The sequence below is a fragment of the Merops nubicus genome, unplaced genomic scaffold, assembly GCF_000691845.1.
Source record: "Merops nubicus isolate BGI_N331 unplaced genomic scaffold, ASM69184v1 scaffold23052, whole genome shotgun sequence".
Classification (NCBI taxonomy): domain Eukaryota; kingdom Metazoa; phylum Chordata; class Aves; order Coraciiformes; family Meropidae; genus Merops; species Merops nubicus.
In genome coordinates this window covers 1-22,888 of record NW_008594571.1, presented here as the reverse complement: position 1 = coordinate 22,888, position 22,888 = coordinate 1, and the positions used below count along the sequence as shown (strand labels likewise).

Here is a 22,888-nt window from a genome sequence, read left to right as displayed (position 1 = left end):
TGCAACGCTGATTAAACCTTTGTACTAATTAGTATGATGTGCAAGTTACTATTTCAACTGGTAAGTCAAAAACATACCAAATAACCAACCTTCCATCAGTTGCCTCACACACAACTGTCCAATATGACTACACCTTGATCATTATTTATCCACTTTTCAAAAAGACTCAATTATAGAGCTCAAGACAATGAGTTTGTCTGCCTGGCTAGTTTGTGTCCAAAGAGAACAAAGAGAAGAACAAGGAAGATTTAATGTTAGCTTGTTAAATACTTTCTTATTCTCAATCACTATCATTCTTCTTCTATTCACATATTGCATACACCAAATTACACCACAACCACATTAAGGTGTCCTCTAGTTACAGGAAGTTAGCACACAAAGCAGAACCTAATATTTTTATGGGGCAGGTACTTAATGTGAACAGCAATAAGCTAGTAGTTTTTTAAAGGTTTGAAATAATTACTGTACATACCAAGCACAGGTTATTTAGAAAGTCTCCACAATTTCACAACCTAAAGCCATACAGAGTTTGTCCCACCTGAACTCCAATGCACATACAAAATAGTCTGAAATCCATTTGTACATGGACAGAAATCGGCACCAATTCTAAATTCAATGTGTTAGAGAACAGATTGGGAAAAGAAAGGAAGTTGTGCTGTATATGAACAAAATTATGTGGAATTGTAAGTTGTAGAAGACCCTTAAGAATATCAAACCCAACCATAAGCCATGATAACTTACAATATTTATTTTCCAAAGGCTAAACTGCATTTTTATTGAAGATAAATTGCTTACTTTAATGTGGATGCACCCAAAGAAGTTGAATTGTGTGAATCAGAAGCATACTTTACCTTTTCTAAATTGTGTCCTCACTCAGAGGTCTCCAATTCACACCACAACACAGTCTCAGAGAGCAGCACTTACATTCTTCTCAAACGAAACTGAACTGAAAGATGCTCTCCACCAGGTCCATGAGACCAGTTTACAGCTAGCCCCAAATAGAAACCTCTAAACACATAGTGTGGACAAACTCCTCAGCAACAACTGTTTCACTCTACAAATCTACTCCTATTGTACACACTTAATGTAGACCACTACCTATAGTGCCTGGGTCTCAGAAATACTTTTAACTCACTCAAATCCTATCCCTCATAGCCCTTCTATTAATCATCAAGTCAAAATCAACACCACACACTGTATGCTGGATCCAACTAACCTTCTTTTTGACTAACTCAGAACCCCGGATCAAAAGTATACACACTGTGCTCTCTCAACCCAAACACAAGACTAGTTTAATAGAAACTGAGCAACTCATTTGTTACCATTGCTACTCACACAGCCTGGGCAGAGGGAAGAGAACAATCACCCAACTCCTTAGGACTTTCAAAAACTCTGGTGATATCTCATAATAAAGCCAGGGTGACTAAAGACTTCTCATTTCCTACTTAATTTAACAGCTAGTTATCTCTAGAGCTCTGCTTAACACACATTTCCAGGCAGTTTCATCCGCTGGTTAATGTTACTTGCATTCTACAAACAGGTCTGTCACTCTACTTCTGGAGTGTTTTCTAACATACCTCAAGAAGAAGAATGAATATTAAGAGCTAAAAAAAGAAAAGACTGTCTAAACCTTACAGGTATGACAAAATTTTTGGCAACTACTCATGACTTGTATTAAGACAGAACAGAACAGGGTGTCAAAATAGCCCTTCAGTCTTAAAATTATCTATGAATGCTGCAGAAATGGAATGGTGGCAGAGATAGGCAAGGAGCAAACTTGAGAAAAAGGTGTTATGCCTAGGATACCAGTAACCTTTACTGCCAATGTACTGCACTGCAACTACTCACTGTCAGTGTCAACAAGTAATGATGGTTTAAAAATGTTTTAATGACAACTTGAAGCTAAGCAAGAACAAAATAGTGGGTTTGACCATGCAGCTTATAAACACTTTTGTGTAAATCCAGGTAGCCTGCACACATCAAAACCAGCATTCCAAGAGCAAGAAGTAAGACAAATTAAGAAGCTGGCTACTCACAAGAACTAGACACAAAGTTGACAGTTCTAACATATGCTCTAAAGCAATCTCTATTTTAAGGAAAATTATGTACATCAGAGTCTGCATTTTATTTTGAGCGCCAGCCTCTGCAGGTCTAAGTTGGTTATACCAGCAAAGTAGTGCTCACAGAGATTTTTTTGGTAGTTATCTTCAGTACTATAACACAAGGTAGCCTTTATAATGTGTTAAAACTAGCACCTTCAGTTTATATTATATAAAATACTCAGCTTTAGTTGAGTATACTTTTTACAGTATATTAAGTATACTTTTTATAGCATATTACTCTCGACTTTAAACTTATACTAATTTGTTTGCCTTTTTTTGTAATTATGGTCCCCATTTTTAATGCAAGCAGACTACTGGGAGAGTTCTTTGGGAGATCTTTTCATTCTCAATACCTGTGTGTGCAGTCTAGAAACAAGGCTTCCCTGAAACACATGCAAGGTTTTTCTGTTTCTTTTATTATTTTATTCAATAGCACCTCGAAACGGAACACGATAAACAAGACTTTGCATCTAAGAAATATCTGATTCCTGCACTAGCTTTGTGGAATCCTCCCATTCACCACACAGCAGTAGTATAAGCATTCATTAGGAAAGGTCAACTAGCCAGAACCAGCATAGAAAAGCTAAGTCATAAGATTTGAAAGCACCTTAATATTCTATAAAAATTGCAAGTATGTCGCCAGTTAGTTTTCTCCCTGCTTTAGCATCAAGCTGCTTTAAACATCCTGCTGTCTAGAAGAACAGCAGCCTTTAGTAATAGATGCCTTGTCTGAAAAATACAGACCAGTAATGGACATAGTCTAATAAATAGTCTATTAACCCTAAATAAAGGTCAACTGATCTACAAGTTTTATCATAGAGAGAATCCTAGAGTGGAAATTGCTATGAAAGATGAGTATCTATGCTAAAGAGCAGTCATTTTACAGGGCTATTACCTTGTCCAGGTCTTGAGGTTGCAGATGTTCCAGCAGATGGCAGTTCAGCCTCCTGCCAATTAATTATAAATAACATTATCTAGATGCTCAGTTCCACAGTACCTTTTGTAGTAAATCAGTATAAATGCCAAGATTCTTACCTTCGATTTTGATTCTGGATCAAACCTTTCAAGGATTAACTTAGCAGCCTTGTAAGTTTCCTTCTCCATTACTTCCTCAAGCTGGAAACAAGAGATTCCACACATCAATACACAATTCTTCAAAGTATTTCCCCCTATATTACTCCCATTTACAAACAACGTATTAATGTAACCAGAAGGTGAAGCTCAGCCCAATGAACCAGCAGCATATTTACATACCTGTGGATTTGCTGTATTCAACAGAAATTAAATTTTGCTTTCAAGAATAGTTTCTAAACTCTAACAGGCTAGTTGTATTTAACAGCTTAATCACAAGGAAACACCAAATATTGCTAATTGTTTACATATAATGAGGAGAATAATTACATGCACCAACTTCAATAATGAAATGTGCAAAAATCTATCAGCCATCATTATTGGAAGTTATTAGACATGACAAGCAAATGACAGGTAATTCCTTAGATTTATTTCCTCATAGCACTTAATGCTATTAATTTAAGGAAGGTCATTAGCCGAGTGCTTTACAGAATAAAGTGTCTGTGCCAATTAACTGCTGTCAGCATCGATTTTAGATTATTTATTAGCAGAAGCAATTAGCTTGCTGCAAATGCTGTGAAAACCTCACTAACTAGAGAAGAGCCATGGAATTTGTTCAAATGACTTTAAATGCTAGAGCTCCATCTTAACAGTGATTCAAACCGCTTTTCAGAAAAAAGGAACATGGTAAGAATCTAAATAAAAATATTTACTGAAAACTATGCATACTTTAGGGAAGGTAATTAAAGCACTTCATTATTATAGTGTTTTATTTACAATGCACTCAAGTGGCTCTATAGTTAATACATGGGCTTAATTAAAAAAGTTATCACTAGTAAAATATCATTTTAGTGGTTAACAGTCAACATCAGAAGCTTAACTTTAAATGGAGATAGTTGAAGTTATGACAAATAGCTAATATGTATAGAAATTATCATACATTTTACAGTATCTTAAGCAGACCTTTTCTCCTAGAGATGACTAATGGCCATGATAGTTAAAAGTGGGGGGGTTTGTTTGTTCTTAAGTTTGCTGTTGGCATAAACTGCAAAACTGAAAAGGTCAGTGGTCAAAAAATTAAGTTCTCTCAAACTCATTTATCACTGCTAAAATAACAAATGGTGCAGGTTAACATAGACTTTCATGCTATTACTTAACTAGTGACAAACCAAAGTTTCAGCCGTTCTGCATACATAGACCTTGCAGGGGTTTTACCTTTTGACAGACCTCAAAAACTAATATAAAGAAGTAAAATACATAACTATACAAGGCTAAATAAAATTCACTCAATCTAATGGATACAAAGTATCCATTTAATGTTTCACTCCTACACGCACTACCGGAGGTTTAAGGCAAGGAATACTATCCAAGCTGTTAATTAAGGACTGCTGAAACAAAAGGGAGTGAACAGGGAAGTTAAAAAACAATTTCCTAAACTTGTATTTCAGTAGGACTTTGGAGTTAACTCCCTAACTTTATAAAACAAATGCCACACAGTGCAATAAGATCAGAATTAAGGGTCTAATAGAAAAAATAAAAGTGCTTCTAAAAGTGAAAACCATAAGGCAGACCTTTGTATGAAGGGGTAAGGTTAGTGGGGTGAAGCTGCAAAGCAAGGAAGCGTTAACAGTCAGTGTCCGATGTCTGGCCCCCAAATCAAAATAAAAAAGCCCCAAGCAACTTTCCATCAATGAACATGTAATGCATGCAATTGTCTTTATAGCCACACAGGAAAATGAGATATAACTTTCTGCATGACCAAGTGACCTTTAGGAAGACATAGAACAGAATGCTCCACCATCACTTGACACTTACTTTATCTAATACACTTCTTGCTATAGCAGTATTAGATAGGGTGGTAGTTATTTATGGATATAAAAGTTTTGCAAAAACAGGAACATCATTTTGGAATGGAAAAAAGCAGCTTTCATCACAAGATTCAGATGTCAAATCAATTATTCACATTATATAGTTACTGCATAACTCAAGTTACTCTTGATATTCTGAAATTCAGAGACCTTTATAATTTTAGTAAAACTGAACCTGAAGAATTCAGTTTCACAACTGACTCTACAAATTTCTTGAAAATATAAATTTTCCTGTAAATCTACAGAAGAAACTGGTTTGTGCACTGCCACAGAAAGCTCATTTATAAATGCAAATTAACATACTGACTACTGGATTATTCACCACCCTGAAGCATAACCTTGGAAAGGTTAACCTAGTGCTGAGCAGTGTCTCGGTAACACAGCAAATTGCTTAACATCTCCTGCTCTTTTTCCATTATATACTCTTCTGAAATCCAAAACTTCCCACAAAAAAACATTTTTTACTTCCTGCCAAGCGCTAAGTCATCATCTATTATTGTCAAGCTTAAAGGCTGAGTAACCAGGACCACAAGCAAAGCCTCTGTGAAAGTTAATACTGGCATAATTGTGAATTTCTCAAACTTATTTCATGGAATTAACCATATCTCAATACAGAAGCATGGTCATATACCATATTCTCTCCTATGAATAATTGCACAGACCGTCTTCTTTACAGCTAGCAACCAAACAGAATTCCTGTGGCAACAACATCAGTTGCCTATATTGAAAAGTAATATGAGTAATGTATTTTAAGCTGCTTGCAAATGCAATTTTGCAACAGGATGTCTGAAGCACTGACACAGTGCAAACTTCTTATTCAAGATCCTAATATGAGTTCTTAAACTGAACTACTTGGTACATCAAACTCAACTATGAAGAAGTTTTTCCTTATGTTCACAAAGCCACAAGACTCATTTCAGTCTACTATGTAAGATAGGCCAGTATAAATAGCAAAAGTTTTCTTAAAATAGGAACACCATTTAAGCCACAATAATCAAGTGTACTCTGGTTAGATCCATGGAAACAGTAAAAAAACCCAAGTAACTGGTTTGTGTGAATACTGCATAAAAGAAATAGCTTATTTGATCATTCATCAGTAAATATGATTTTTAACCATGTTTTAAACTTCCAATTTCATATAATACTCTAGCACAAACTGGGGAGAGAAGACTGGACCTATACAACAACTGACTCTCAAGAGTTTCTGTCACATACCGAAGGTTATCAAAATATCTACAGTTTTCTTTGCCTGGAAGGCTGAAGGTATAAGGTTCATTAAACAGTAGTTATTTAAAATAACAAAATTTAAATGTTGCCTTTTTTTTCCATTATTAGAATAACTTCAAAACAGCCTTGAAATCAGATTTTTTTTTTCCCCCCTTGGAAAATTAACAAAGGCAACTTTCTAAATTCCTTTCTGAAACAGCAAGGAAGCCTGTCGAAGTCTAATATTACACTCAGCCTACTATAACAGAATAGCTGAGCAAATTTGACCAAATTTTAATCCTAACATTAGCAAAGTAATTGCTATCTCCACAACTCTGTCCTCCGGCTAAGAATTATTCCACCTTTAAGACTGCTGCTCCAGGTAAAATCTCCACTAATTCGCACTTGTAGCAGCTTAATACATGTCCTGTGCCCCTGCTTTAATGCACTTAACCCTCTGAACTTGCTCATCTATACACTTCCAGGTTTAAGGGTTGACATCCTTATTAATGGAGAAATTTAAGGCCAAAATTACATACACAATCACAAACACAACCAACGTATCCCTTACAAGCAAGGGTAGAAAAAAAATTGTTGCAAACTGAGTAGCAAATCATAATCCAGCAGGAAAAATATCCTCTTCCTCCCCTCTTCCTGTGATTTTACTTAGTAAAGGTTTTTGTTCTGTTTTAATAAAAAGTAGGTGTTGTTAGAGTTACTCATAACCACATATAGACCTAAGTAAATCAATCCAGAAGAAAATAAAATCCAAGTACTACTAAAAAGAAAAACTCATAAAATTGTATTCCATAATATTTTTATCTAAAACACAAATTATATTCTGTCTCATTACCTGCATCCACTTTCAGCTCATTTCAACACGCTAGGTTTCATGTATGATGACCTAATTTTAATGCTTAATTAAATACCCTTAAATTATGAAGAAACTCCCAAGTCAGTCTCCTGAGTAAAAAATTCAAGAGATTGCAATAAGTCTTCTGGTTCTGATTCCTTCCTAGGAACCAGGCACCCGCAAAATCAGGAGGTAATCACGGATATTTTATTCCCTTCAGACTGAAAAATAACTCAGTTATAGATTATTGGACTTCCCAGAACTCTGCTTTACTAATCCTATTTCAAAGTTTGTCTTTAATCATTAAAGCTTGGCATGCATATATACTAATGGCAACTTATATTTGGAGGTTTAAATTCTCCTTTGTTACAGTATAATTTCTATATTGCTAAGTATTTGTGCAATTGTTTAACTGTTAAATCCTCCCTGCTCTTCTATAATAGGGTTTTTCTTGCATATGCAAAATAAACACACCTTGTTTCAAGAGCCTCAATTCCCAAAGTAAAGAACTCTTCCCTTTATAAACCAACTAATCTTTTATTCAATACCTTTTCTCTAAAAGTGCTTCTCAGACAAAAACTCAGCATTACTACTCCTGATCTAGTCTGATTACAGAAAAATAAACTTAAACTGAAATGAAGGCTTCACATCTCAGACTCCAAAAGCTGGTTTGTTCTCCATTAGGCTCTTTCTGTTCCAAGAACTTTCCATTCAAGGTGACCCAATGACTATGTAAATTGGAGAGTTAAATAATATCAGTTCAACAAGTTTTCATGAAATAAAATTTAAAACATTGAAATAAATGCGTATAACTACTTCCTCAGAAAACAAGCCTCTCCCATTCCTTTTTATTACCTCTCCAACCAAAGGATACTTCCCTTTAATAGATTCCTTAAAGATTAATAGACAGAAATATTAGTAAATCCTCTTTACCAAAGGTTAATGACACAATGAGGTTATAATTTCTATATCTATATTTTAAAAGTGATAAAGAGTGGAAGATCAGTGAAATCCGTTTCTCCTGTACAGACCATATAACACCAGACTGATGCTTTTCTGGTAGCTTTGTTGTGGGGTTTCTATAAGTTTAGCTACCATAACAAAATCCAGACAGCATGAGGTGAACATGTCGGGCAACCCATTAACAATCAAGCCTCATAATAAATATATAGGATTTTTTTAGGGGATAAAGGGCTGTTTTGTTGAGGAAGCATGTTTGGTTTTTGTTTGGTTGAGAGTTTGTTTTGGTGGTGATGGTTTTTAAGTTTTGCCCTGCAAGGCAAGAGATGAAGCCAACAGCACACATAAACAGAGAACTTCCTTATGGAATGATTAAGTAGACATGAAACACCTTTCAGTGTAAGAGTGCAAGTAATCCAAGACTTGCAATCTTTTCTTTCCTAAATTTGTTTTACTGAGATTAAGTGTTAATTCAACTGAAGTAAATATCTGGCATATGCCAGTTTTATACTGTAAACTCATCCACACAGCTCGCAAAAGAAGATGACCCCAAGACAATGGATAGAATTGATACATGACAAGATGAATTTTTTAGAGGAAAGAATGCAATGGAAGAAATATGTTGTACAAAAGTAAGACAGAGGAAGATGGGAAACAAGGGGTGGTGCATTTAACAGAAAAACAGTAATTTGTTTCTTGATGAAAAAGTGAATCCAGACAGGATGGAAGTCTTTTTGCTGTTGATGAACAAGACATTTAAGTGACAGAGTGCAATTATATCTTTAATAATTACTCTATGTTCTTAAACTGGTGCAACATCTAATAATGTTTTATAATCCTGAAGTTAAAGTAGTCAGTAATGAGTATACTAAAGCACACATTTTCATTTTCTGCCAAAGTGGAATCACCTTACACAAAGCAACACTAAAACAGTACATTTAAGTCAAACTGAACGGAGACAATTTATAGTCATATGCAAACAGTCCTTTGTAATTTGGGGGTACTGTAAGCCTTGTGTGGTACTACAAAAAGTATGAAAACAGAGAAATGGTAATAGTTTCACCTTGCTCCCTCTGCTCTTCATTTATATATTACAGTCAAACAACTTCTAGAGATACAAAAACAGTTTAGTGGATCATAAGAACTGGCTTTCTGGATGTTTTACTTACTATTTTTTTCTTTTGAGATTTTAAGTCTTCCAGTGCATCATCTAAAAGAAGGACATAAGTATATTTATGAATATAAATATAAATATGAGATCATTTCAGCACACTCTACACATTGGTTTCACTCTGTGAACCCTACAACATTAAACTTTGCATAAAATGAAGTTTTTATTTGAAAATAAATTATTTTAAAGGCTGAAACTGCTTATAAGTTATAGTCAGCTGTTCTAAGTTCAGAGTTACAACTACTTAAAAGTTATATGTACAATTTCCTCATTAAGAAACCAAGTGTAGCCAGTGCCCTGCTTGGACCTGCATTAAAACTGGTACAACAATGAACCAAATACATTTAATCTCTTGACTCAAACTACAGAAAAAAACCTTCATGTCTAAGTATCAATATATCCAAGTACCATATTTACTGGCTTTAGTATTTCACATAAGCCTCTTAACACATGCTAGTTTCAAATGCCAGGTCAATTCTGAGATTCAAATCTTTACTTCACCCTCTCAATACTTTCAAACTACAGCAAAACCTCCAGTTTTGCAAGAAAAGTTACCAGAAGGTCTTTTTACTACTAAACATTAAGAGACTGTTACAACTGGTAGGCTCAGCACCTAACACCTCTAAAACGAAAGGAAAGAAGAAAGGTCAAATGCATGTGGGATTTTCCTTTAAGTCAATGCTTGCATCTTAGCACTCACGTAAAATCCACTGTAATAAACCATCACCTATTAGAGAAGATATTCTTTTCATAAACCCATGTCCTACTACCTCCTTCACAGAAAGAGGAATTTAACAAAAAGTTTAATAACTTCTTCCCCTTCTCAGATCTGCTGGACATCAGCAGTTCCCTTCTGGTAAGATAACAGCTATTTTTACCCATTTTTCAGTTTTTTAAAAAAAGAAAATACTTTATAGACCTACATGAAACAAAACCAAAGCCCACTAAACTAAACACATACTTTTTCATATCTTTACTTCAATTGTAGAATAGTTGGGGTTAGAAGGGACCTCACTAGTTCCAATTTTCATATACAAATACATACAAGTACTCTATACACGCTTTTTTAACATTACTTCAGGAACACTGCTGTTACTTGAAATTAAGTGAACACATAATTACTTCAACTTTCCCAGAATGTAGAAACCCATTTTGATAGAATAAACCACTTTATTATATACACAAAACACTAAAACTGTACAAATTTGAAAGTTTATGCAATAAAGTACAACAACTACAACAATCCCTTATTCATTAATTAGACAAAGAGTACATGGTATAAGACCATATTTAGCACTGGGTTGGACCACAGAAGACAGCTTCAGGAATTGTGCATCTTCAAATCAATAAGGTACCTTCCTCCACCAAATTTTAAATTCATATTAGAACACAGCCCCACACAAGTTAACACCTTGAAATGCTCTACAATGCAGTGTGGTATCAAGCAGCCAAAAAAAAGGGGACAATTTCATTAGCTGTCAAGTTACTTAAGAAACAGGAACTGCTTTTGGTAGAGAAATGCCTAGAACATCTTCAAGCATAGCCTCCCACAAAGCAATGCAATCACTTTCAAGAGTGAGTATTTGGTTTTGATCACTTTACCTCCTGTATTCACGAAGAGCCTCATGAAACACCTGCCCCCTCAAATGTGGCCAAATGGCAATTACTGCGAAGTACTCTCAAGAAACTAATATATCTCATCTTAATTAAATCCATAGAAAAAAATAATTTATACTGGAGAAGTCAAGAGCTGCAAGACACCTTATTTTCATCACCCTTTGGGACAGATTAGCCTAAATCTTCCTCAACAGTTGTTTGCCCAACCAGTCTTAAAAACTATAATTTCATTAATTCTGTAATTTCTCTATATCACCTTTCCTGATGTCTCAACAGGAATTTTGCTTGCTCAGAATATAGTTTCCAAAACTGGTGTGTGCCAGTTATCCATAGTTATAGTATTAAATAATCATCTCCAGTGACTCAATATGCTATATTAACTTATTCCAGAATAAAGAGCTAGCTTTGAGCCACTCAGTTGCCAGTTTGGTCTCTCAGATGTATTTTCTCCTCCTTTACTGCTGTAACTTTAGCACTGCACATTTGATTTCTCTTTTGCAAATACAGGACTTGTATCTTTGAGGTAAAACATTTCATTTTCACTTGATCCCTGGAACAATGCAAAAAAAATTTTTTTCAGTACGTTCCAACATCTACTAAACCCTTTATACACAGGTTCAGTGAAAGCACTAGACTTGTTTGTATGCTAAAAACAGCAATAAAGACATTTAAGCAAACTAGAAAAACATACATACATTTTTTTTTATCCAGCCATGAAATGCAAATACATATTCCTCTTAGAAATGAATCACACAACATCACAGAATATGTAGACAATTTTATTTCTACATAAAAATGTATGTCCTACGTGTGCATAGCAAACACAAACATTAAGTTTAAGCAAAATTCCAAAAGTGATGTTTAACTCTTAAGCTGTCACAAATTAAATACATCATGTTGTTCTGCAAGTCATAAAGCAGAGTGCAACACTGAGGTCTTCCTGTATTATTGCTCACATCACCATGAGATATTGTTACAGTTTGGACTGCTTTCAAAGAAAGTCTCAAATGAATTTTTAACTACTGCAGACAAGTGTCACAGATGCAGTTTTTGAATTTTGCATTAGAATGGATCTGCATCTTATTTAACAACTTTTCATATATATTTGAACACCTGCATTACTACCTTTTTTTTTTTACATGACTCCAAATTTTCCTTAGCTCTCAAAACAGCACAAAAGCACCTGTTTATCCCTTTTCCACTCAGGAAAACAAGAATATTTTTGAGAACTTGGGAGAGAAAAAACAATCTTGACAAATAAATGAAACACTTGCTCTCAATCTCTTATACATAAAGATAACGGATTAAGACTCCTGGAACACTTGCAAGATGCAAGTATTAAGAGAACTGCTACTATTGTTTAGATTTCCTTCCCTCTCACTCCTAAATAACATTGTATTCCATTACATTTTGAGGCATGCAAAGAGAAAGTTACCACAATTTTGTAAGTGAACTGAAAGACCAAGCAGTTTCCTTTCTTTTCTTTCAAGAACTGTGTGGTAGAAACAGGTTAGCTAAAGCTATCCATTTCAGCATCAACCAAAAGGTTACTCTTCTTTTCCCAAGTCAAATTCTTAAAAGTATTTCCATTGTCATAGGAAGCATCACTCCCAACTAGTTCCAAATTCTTTAAAAAAAAAAAAAAGACACAGAAAAAATACTTACTATTCCTTTCTGTCCTTTTGGAAAAGAAATAAATGAGTAGCGTCCTTATAAACCAGATGCTTTAAAACAGAAAGAAGAATTCTATTAATCAAAGCATATGGCTTCTGAAGCCATTTAACAAACAGAAGACTTACTAGATAAGATTTAACTTTGCAAATACAAAGAATACAAGTCTTCAAGTAATATTTATACAGAAAAATAAAAATTAAATCAGCATCTTGTTAACAAGACATCAACATTGATCTAAATAAAATCATCCTTTGTAATAAAATTTAGCCCAGTATTACTATAGGTAGGAACACTAAGAAAGCAGCAAGTAACATCATCACTTGCTACAATGTTCAGTGTGAACTTTTTAAAATCAAGGTATGTGCAGGTAGCTGAAATTACTTAGTCATCAGTTCTTGATAGATTTTTTGATTCATGCTATCCAGAAAAGCAAGCTTACTAGGCTAAGGTCCAAAATTGACTTGGGAGATTTGTGGGAAGAACCCAATACCAATGAAAAACAAAAGATACAGCTATTGTACCAATACTCTCTCAAGCAGAGTTAACTGACATGACTCTCTGTGACTTTACAGAGCTCCCAACCCACTGTTTCTACACATTTCAGCTGACTTTGCTCAAATAATGCAACAGTTTTTTCTGTTACTCAAGACAAAGTTAAACTGATCTATGACCACTTCACATTTGAAAGGTTTCTCTGCAATCATCACAACATCATTTGTTTTAAAGCTCAGAATTGCTTATAATTAAGTTGAGACTTTTCCTGGGAAGGTATCTGGCCTAAAAGCCAAGTGGCAAATCTCATACTTCAAGCTCATCCAAATACTTTACCCAAAACTCTCCCAGTGCCAAACACTATATAATAGAGCCCAAGGTAACTGATTTTTTTTTTTTTTAAATCTTAAAGGCTAGAAAGGTTCTCTGAGTAACAGCTAGTGTGAGAAAGCAGGTAAAGGCTATAAAATTTCAAACAGTTTCAACTTAGTTCATAAGAACATCTTTTGCATTTATATAAGGGCTAAACAGTTCAAAATGCTTTCAAGTATTATGAACACAACCTGAGTTTAAGTCAGACAACTAGAATGCAACAGTACCAGGGAAAAGTTTAACTCTATTCCATGTTCAAAGGTGTGCTGTAATAACTAGTCTAAAAATACAGATGGTTTTGCCCACTTAAACATTGGAATTTATCTCTTCATAAAGTATCAAAAGAAATAAGTTTGAATTGCTTTAAAGACTGTGGTACACAGGCAAAATCATTATTTCTTTTATACTACATGTTTAGTAAAGAGATTTCTAGCTAAAGCTGTATTCTAAACTAACAGATATATGGTAGAACTTCAGGAAATAAAAAAAAAAATTTCCTCTTTAAGAAATCTTCAGGTGAAAGTTCAGTAACAGACCATTTCAGACCAATTTTATAAAAGATAAACATATTTCTCTGAAAATCAGAACATGCAAGATCAAACAATCTAGTTCAAATGAAAAACATTTCAAGAAGAGTATCCTTCTAACAGGTTAAATAGTTCTTCAACTTCTCAGATATTTCAATATACATTTCAAATTAACAGTGTTATATATTCCTAGAACTCCACTTGCTCTACCAGCATCAGTAACTTGCTGAGACCCTGAGGGAATGACCTAAGGCAGAAAGAAGTTGGTGACTGACTGCAGGCTGGAAAAGGCAGACATATTCCAGTTTGATTAGGGCTGAAAAAGTCTCTAGAGCTATTACTGGGTGGCACTAAGCATTCAGCACAGAGTCACCTCTTGACCAAAAAGAAAGACAAGCTGGCAGTTGCTTGCCATTCATGTCTGCCAAAAAAAGCTGAAGGGGAATAGCTTATGAAAAAAAAAAAATCAGATAAACAGTTGCAAGTCATAGGAGAATAAGTCTAATTCTAAATCTTAGTAAGCTGATATCCAATTCAGAATTTTATAAAAACTCACCTTTAAAAAAAAAAAGAAAAGAAACAAGAACTGGAGGACTAGCAGTAGAAGCAATCATCTTCAGTAATAACAGTTTTCATATCTGCACTAATTCTAACAGACCTAAGTGAAGAGAAGCTGGTAATATTCCTCTTCTACAAGCCTTCCCTCCTAGCACGAGCAATCCCCGTGTGCTAGCAACAAAGACTTCCAAATCCCTGCGTCCTTAAGAACAAAATCAATTCATATTGCTGCCAAAGATTAATTTGAGGTTTAATTTCTGTGTTAATCCTTTTCAGTCAAAATATTGCTGCCTACATATCTTCTCCACAGGATTCCATAACAGCAGTCTATGAGTACATTATGCGTAACACAGTATGAAATACAAAAAGGATCCTTGGGTATTTTTTTTGTATGTTATGTTATGCTAACCCATACTAATCAAACTTGCAAAGCCTTAAATATTTATATTTGGCTTTGCCTTTAACATCTAAAGCTCAGGTACTGACAAGTCATGTTTTCATACAAAGATGCTGTACAAACATGTACAGTGTTTATGATGTTCACTTCAGCAGATTAGCAAATGCACTGTGCTCCCTGTCAGTAGGATAGATGCCTAAGTAGGCTGCTTCTCCTCCTTGATGGTCTGGGGGAAGGGAAGGCAGGGAAGCAGCTGTTTAGTGAGGTGGGAGCCCATTTTGATATTTTTAGAAAGGTAGTTTTCTCAGAAAACAAAAGACGCTCGTGAAAATAATCAGCCAACTGGCTCCATGAAAAAAAAATTCAGACAACACTTTCTCCCACTCACATCCAGTGACATTAGGGTATTTTCTGGTTGAAGAAAACAGTCGATGATTTTCCAAAAAGACAGATAATTATGTTAAACTAATCCTCAACCTATTTAGGCTGACAACTCACTTCTGTGTTGTTACCTAAAATGTAAAATCAAGTTTCTCCACTCATTCTTTTTTTTTTTCCCCAACTTTATATGCTGCCTTTTACACACAGGTAGCATACCTTAGGTAACTAATATAGTAGCATACCTTAGGTAACTAATATAGTAGCATCACTTTTGCAAATAGCAGTAGAAATAAAACCCAAGATAATGCACTTCTGCTTATATTACATTAGCTTGCAGCTGCTCAGATACAGGTCTCTCTCTAGCTGTAGTATAACTTTGATAAACCTGCTTTAGATGCTAACATCTTCTGAGGGTGAAACTCAGTTCTAAAATTAACCCAGACCCATAAGAGACATTTTTCTCAAAGAAAGTGTCTCACTACTTGACTTTATTTTAAAAGAAAAAAATTCAGCAAGTTATGACAACGCAAGGATTGCGAAAAGTAAACCCAAACCCCTGCTGAGACATACTTTCCATCTCCTTTTATCAGAGACAGCAGCAAGGGAGAAAAAAAAAAAAAAAAAACACAAACTTATTTACTTACATCAATGGAAATGCAAAAAATGGAAGTGTCATAATCAACCTTGCTGTCCATTCGTCAGGAAGACACCACAAATATACAATTAAGCAGGTGATAAGGTAAATAAGTGAAGAGTAGAGAAGCAGCCTTCCAACCCATAGTTTCTGTAGCCTCTGATTTTTTTCTCTAAATTCTTCTAATGTCTGTATTTCCTGTAAACAAACAGGGTTCAACCTTATCAGTGAAATTAGTGGATGGTTTTACTAACCTGCCTTTAAGTGTTTGCTAAAATTAGCCATATCAATTTCATACTTGATTAAAACAGTCAAGCAGCTTTTTGATAAACGACAGTATTTGCCCAGAGGTAACTTTCATAGCATAAATACCTCACACAATTAGGGTTATGGTATGGGCCACTTGCACTGTCTTAGCAGTAACACATTGCTATTGGAAAGAAATATTACAAATCAGCCCTTTTTCCTATTTTGTAATGCATCGGTATACTTGGGACAAGTGGAAAATATTAATATCTTAAGAACAGCAATCTTTACAATCACATAAAATCACTACTGATCATACTTTACATCTTACATCAGGTACCTGTGGAATTTCAACCACTTCTAATACTTTTCTACAACATGGGAAATTCCTGAAATCTCTCCATTATTTCACATGTTTTCACTTCAGTGTTTTCCTCATATTAGAAGTTGAATGTCGAAGATGTGAATGATGCTTTTAGTGTATTAGTAAGTGATTAAGCAATGCTCTGCTATGTTACCATTTTGACTGCTTTTCAAGGAGGAGGAGTACTCACACTTTCATTAAAAGGAAAACAAAAAATATCAAGAGCATTTTTCAAAACAGTTAATTTCCCCACAGAGCACAGACATCTGTCACAGATGCTGGCTAAAATTCACAATTGATTACTGAACCATCTATTCAGTTATTCTGCCCCAATCTTTCTTACTACCACTACAGTTAAAACTCTAACACTTAAAAACATACACTGAAGCTTTTCTAACAAGCCTGATGAATGGAACTTTGTGTCAGTGATATTTTCCATTACATAGAAGCTTAACCATTAGTTACAATTAAACTGCATAATCAGGCCAACTTCACATTCATTCCCATCTCAGACTCTCTAGATTAAATATTTAAACTGCAGTTTCTCACTATTATACTGCTAGGGGGGGTTTAAATTACTAATAGTACGTGGAAAAAAGGTAGCATTCCATCTGAAACTCAGAATTTCTATTACATCCAACTAGAATGATTATCAAAATAATGTAAAATTTCATGACAGTATTTTACCTAGTATGAAAGAAATACATGGCCAGCAAAAATGATGCATATTTCTAAGCAAAAATCAAACAAAAACAAAAAAATCAAACACGTACCTTATCAATTTTTTCTAATACTTCTACGGTGGAAGGCTTTGTCTGCTTACAAGGAAAAGAACAAGGATGTTAATCTCCCTAAAAGTCAATATTTTGGGGATTGTTGTACTTTAACAGTTTCCTACCCAAAAGACACATTCATAATACATTAATATATTATCCATTTTACATAAATGTAAGAAGTTTCCCTACTTTAATAAGTGACCAATAGAAGGCATTGTAACAAATCACTATTTTAGAGCTGATATTACTATGAACTGAAGGCTTCTCTCCTATACCACCCTAAGATGAAAACCTACATACAGCAATACTTAGGTACAGAAAAGCATGTACAGAAAGAGTGAATGCTTGGGTGGGAAGTAAAGAAGAAGTGACAAGTGGAGGCAATAGGCAAAGCAAAGAAACTATACACAGGAAGCCCTAATCTGAGAACTTAAGCTTTTCATTACTACTCATTTCAAACAAAACCACACGCTCTAAATAAATTAAATTAACAAGTAAGCGCCGTCATCTCCAGTAAAATTCCCCTTAGGAGCAACTTTGAATTCCCCTTCCAGGAATCTTTCCCAGTTTCTGAGTAGTATAAAGCAACTACCTTCCCCTGCTATTCAGGCCACAAATTCAAAAACCATAGCCCACACTGCATCACCATGAAAGTGAGTTTATTTCTGTTACACAAAACTGACATTTCACCTAAATTTCTCCGTTTAAAGGAATTTTGCACGGGAGGCTCTGAAATCAACTGATAATATGCAAAGGCAAACCTACACTCTAACAACTCACAGCTCTCAGGAGGGTAGTCAAAAACCTCATGCTTCTTCCTCACAAACTCAGTATACCATCCAATAACATACAAGTCAATAAAAATAGTCAGGAAGAAAGACTTGTATAGGTATAACTAGCTACCAAAATATTTGTCAAAACAGACACAGAAAGCTATTCTGAATGTATCCATTTTCACCTAAAATACCCAACAATCTTCAAGTCACCATGATGAAGCACCACAAAACTATTCAGATGTACAGAAAGAGTTAAACTCTATTTTTATACATGTCACGGTTTAGGGTCAGGGCCATCCCCAGACCTGTAACAGACACTGTTAACCCTGCTCCCCAAAAGGGGAAGAGAAAGGGAATAAGGGAGGCAGACTTACTGATTAGAAAAGAAAAACAAAACAGCTTTAATGAAAATAATAATAAAAGGGAATATGTACAAATACATACAAAGCCAGTATCAAACCCAACTCCCCTGATGGCAATATGTCACCATCACCCCCTGATGCTGGGGAGCAGCCCCTGGGGAAAAGTTCTAGGCTGGACTCAGCAGCAGACAGCAACTGGGTACAGGAGATGGATTCTGGAACTCAGGAACACAGGAGCACAGGGCTCGGGATCAAAGGCAGGATGGATGAAGTTCTCCTCAGATGCCAGCCAGTGAAGGAGCAGCAAAGGCAAGAAGGCAGAAGGGAGGTGGAAGGGTCTTGACCCTTGTGATCCTTCAGCCTTTATACCAAGCATGACAGCTATGGGATGGAATACCCCACTGGTGAATTTAGGGTCACTTATCCTGGCCGCTCCTCCCTGCGGGTGCGGTTTGTACTTTCTGCCCCGCCCCGCCATGTGGTACAAAAGCTTAGCAGTGACTGTGGTCTGCACACCAATCCTTGGTCGTAACTCTAAACATCAACTGTTATCGCTGTTTAATATAGCAGACGGTCTGCAAAAATATGCTGCAAACTTCAGAAAGTGCAGGTAATTAGAGGAGCTTTAGCTGAAAAGTAAAATCACTGGGGTAGAACAGAACCAAACAAACCAGGACAATACATTAACCAAACCAGTACCAGGCCTGGTACTGCAAAGGAAATAAGAGGATAGTCACTCAGTTTCACAGTTAGGGATTTGGCAAAGAATATTTTTGGTTGTTAGGTCTCACTACTGGAGTTTTAAATGACAAATTAGTTTGAACAGTTCAGCACTAACATTCAGCAAGTATTCAGTCAACTAAAAGGCATTACCTGCCAAACATGACCTGCGCACTCCCACGTTCTAGACTAAAGATTATTATATTGTTACATGATTTTACTTACCCTCCATCTTGAAATTAATCCACCCATCTTCTATTGTGGACAAACGTTGGCAGAGCTATCTTCTACAAGAATTCACAGCTAGAAGTGAAGCATTAAGCACTTAGGAGAAATCTAACAGCATAGTCCAACGCTCATGAACTTACTCCAATATCTAAAGGAATCAAAATACCATAGAAAGCCATTTCCTAGTTATCTACCTATATGTTACTTTAAAATCCCATCTCCTGTTTCATACGACATCCTGTAAATCAGTTTATCTACCTCAATGTGGCCAAAATTTACTTTTATTTTACTTTTATTTACTTTACTTTTTTACTTTACTTTTATTTTTACTTTAGAAATATTTAACCAGAGGGGAGTCCTCAAAAAACAGAGGAAATATAGCTACTAAAAAAGCCACCAAAATCATCCAGGAGAAAAACAATTTTTAAAACTTATTATTAAGCAGGATTATTTAATAAAATTACTTCCAACTATTTCCTCAGCTGCTCATAAGCGTAACTCTTCATGTTCCTTTTCAGTTGTCACTCCAGGCATCCAGCATGAATATTCCACTATTCATAACAAAGTTCATCTCCAATAAATCTACTTCCTTTCCATACTCTCACAAGGAGAAACTATTGGATAACACTATTGCTCTTCCTCTCTATGATCAGTTTCAGAGAGACTTCACTGGCTCTAGGAAATCAGTATGTTGGCAGGTTCTCCCTGACACAACACACAGTACAGTCACCACCACATCAAACGGCACAAAGCAATTCCAGCGGTGCAAAAGTCACTCACCTCACCCTACTAACCTGGAACCTATAAACAGCACCAATTTGATGTGCTAGGTCTAGGTTCCTGAAACACAAGTGTGTCAGTTTTCCATCAAACAGTTGGAATCAACTGACTTTGAACCTCAGGATAACAGAATATCTCTCCAGTTACTTAATGTGCAAGATTTTACCCAGTGAAAGAAAAAGTGACAGGCTCACAGCAACCCCAACGGTAAACAAATGCTTAACGCCAACTAGGGCTCAAACCTTTTTAAATCTAGAACGAAACCGTAGCATTTAAAGCAAAGCATTGATCCAGTTAGGCAGAAATATAAGTGATTATTACCTTGTTTAATAAGTTAACCTTAGCCAAAAACTGAAATATACAGCAACCTAATTTCAATCCAAATTTGTCTGAGGCAGAACAAATTAATATAAGAGAGGATACACCCTGCTCATTAGCACCAATCCTACTGTAGTATAGTGACCTTTTGATAAAGCCAAGGACTTCAGAATCCAGAACTATAGGCCTTGAGTTCAAAAACCAATCCTCAAAGTCAAGAAAGTCCGTATCTGAAATGCCGCCAAAACTAAGCCAGAACAGGTGGACAGATTAGCCCTGCTGCTGCCAAATTACTAGCACAAAGGGGTGAGCTACAGAAAAAGCACAATTATCCCTTGGCCTCTTCAGTAAATTCTCAAAATAATCACTACTACATCAACTGACCTCAGTAAAAAAGCTGCAATATTTCATTTTGCAAATACATAATCTAACCCTGAGAATTTTATACAATTGTCACTTTGCAGTTACAGGCGGGTTTTTGCATGACAGGCATTGGAGCAGATGTGAGCAGACACCTTCTTCGCAAGTACTTCTACAGAGGCAGTATCTTTACTGAAAAAGAACACAAGAGTTATGTCAAATAGTCAAGAATTTTGTTGGCCTAGCATGAGGTTCCCAAATCTAGTTTGTTTTCCTAGAATTGCCACTGCTGTTAGAAGCTCTCAGCTGTGGACATCGAGAGATGTGAAGATGCTTGTGTGGTATTTTCCTTCAGGCCATGTTTGAGAACCTCCACAGGAGAGGATCTCTTGGGCCCAGGTTATCCATGAGCCATTGGTGACACCAACTTTTGTCAATAACACATTTACGGTGCTATCTCTACTTGTTTTTTAAGCTACCTGGCAAATACTTGAAGAGAAACAGGTTTTACAGGTGTCACTGCACACATGATTCTACGTGAACTATGACACTGACAGGCTTTACGTATGCTGCTCTGCAAGTCAGTAATACTACCAAAACCCTTCTCCAATGAGGTATTAAGGGATTAGGGCCACTGGATTCACAATTTAGTCACTGAATACTTAGTTAGGAGATGGAATATTTTGTATGAAATCTGTGGCTTGCCCCAGATGTTTTCCTTCCCTCCCTTCCTTCTCTTCTGACACAACAATTTCTTGTTCCTCACTCTTCCTCACCTACCACTAATGTCCTACAGCTTATGGTCAGAGCCCTCCTTCCACAAGCCTACTCCATTCACATGTTCTAACCATCAAATTATTGCACAGCTCTGCTGAAGATAGCACTTCTTTGGCACAGAGCTGTCTTTTCCCCTCAAAGGGCACCGCTTCAGTTGGACTTATTTCCATAAATGTTATTACTAATCTAATATACAAACAAGACAGTTGCAACATTTCCTAGCCCTGGGCTTAAAACAAATTTAACAGAAGTGTTAAAAAACACTGAATGTAGACACTTAAGAAAACAGTATTGCCAATTGCATTACGCAATTCTCTCAAAAAAAATGAATGGCCTGATAGCATCTCCCCTACCCTAAAAATAAAAAATTTAATCAATCAGCAAAAAGTAAAGCAAAAGTGCCACTGTAAGCATAACAAAGGAGATTGGAAGCTGGATGAATCACATAAAATTACAGAAATCATTTGCGCTGATGGGGAAAATAGTTTGATAGTCTCCTTACATTTTATCAAGTCAGTCTCACACTTCTTCAAGCCTGCTGTTGTTTTAAGATGAAAGCAAAAAAATCAAGTCTTCAAAGTAAATTTTAATAACTGATATGCTGAAATTCAAGACTGCATATCATCAAGACAAGTCACATAAAAAGAAAAAAAGCAAGTTACAAACTTGAAATGAAGGCTCTGCATACAGACCTTTCCCCTGGAGAAGAAATGCTGTTTAAAAGAACTTTTTTTTCATAAGCTTAAGTGACTTCATTTTGTGTAAGTATCTTCAGATATTTGCCATTACAAAGAACACAAGTACTACCTTCCAAAGGAGATCTCCACTTCTGCTCATGCTTTCCAACCAAAATTCCTATTCTCCCATAACTTACCAGCCTCAGAAACTTCCACAGTGACCACAATATTTTTTTTTTCCAGTCATAGGCACCCTGGACATGGGAACAATCAAAACAAAACTAGGAGCATCACCGACCACCTACTGCTACTCTGCACCAGCACCTCTCAGTCAGAACAAGATACTGAATTTCCTTCACATCAAACTTCATTTTCAGCTGGTTTTCGAAGTATTATAAGGAGGGCCTATGCCTTGTAAAGCCTTAATTAGAGAGGCAAATTAGCTCCCACGGAGACTCCAAAGTGACAGAGCAAGAAGTGGGAGGGTCAGGCGCTTTTTTTGAAGCCCAGCTTTGTTTAGAAGCCTCCGAGAGCGGCGGCCAACAGCACGGGTAGCGAGCCCAAGGGCCTGCAGGCAGGGAGGGAGGGCGACGGCAGAAGCCAGCTCCGGCTCCCGGCACC

The 22,888-nt window shown here is 36.0% G+C and overlaps 1 protein-coding gene across 1 annotated transcript in view; it reads right to left on the bottom strand.

Moving 5' to 3' along the window:
- The window catches only part of KIAA1715 (KIAA1715 ortholog), a 35,929-nt gene extending 16,550 nt beyond the window's left edge, over nucleotides 1–19,379 (bottom strand). Inside the window, exons 1-7 of the mRNA XM_008935829.1 lie at nucleotides 19,353–19,379; nucleotides 17,267–17,308; nucleotides 15,894–16,081; nucleotides 12,514–12,572; nucleotides 9,230–9,270; nucleotides 3,138–3,218; nucleotides 2,998–3,049 (exon numbers count right to left, since the gene is read on the bottom strand). Coding sequence (XP_008934077.1) covers nucleotides 2,998–3,049; nucleotides 3,138–3,218; nucleotides 9,230–9,270; nucleotides 12,514–12,572; nucleotides 15,894–16,081; nucleotides 17,267–17,308; nucleotides 19,353–19,379 — 490 coding nt within the window. The remainder of the gene's footprint in view (nucleotides 1–2,997; nucleotides 3,050–3,137; nucleotides 3,219–9,229; nucleotides 9,271–12,513; nucleotides 12,573–15,893; nucleotides 16,082–17,266; nucleotides 17,309–19,352) is intronic.
- Between the last annotated feature and the right edge of the window lie 3,509 nt (nucleotides 19,380–22,888).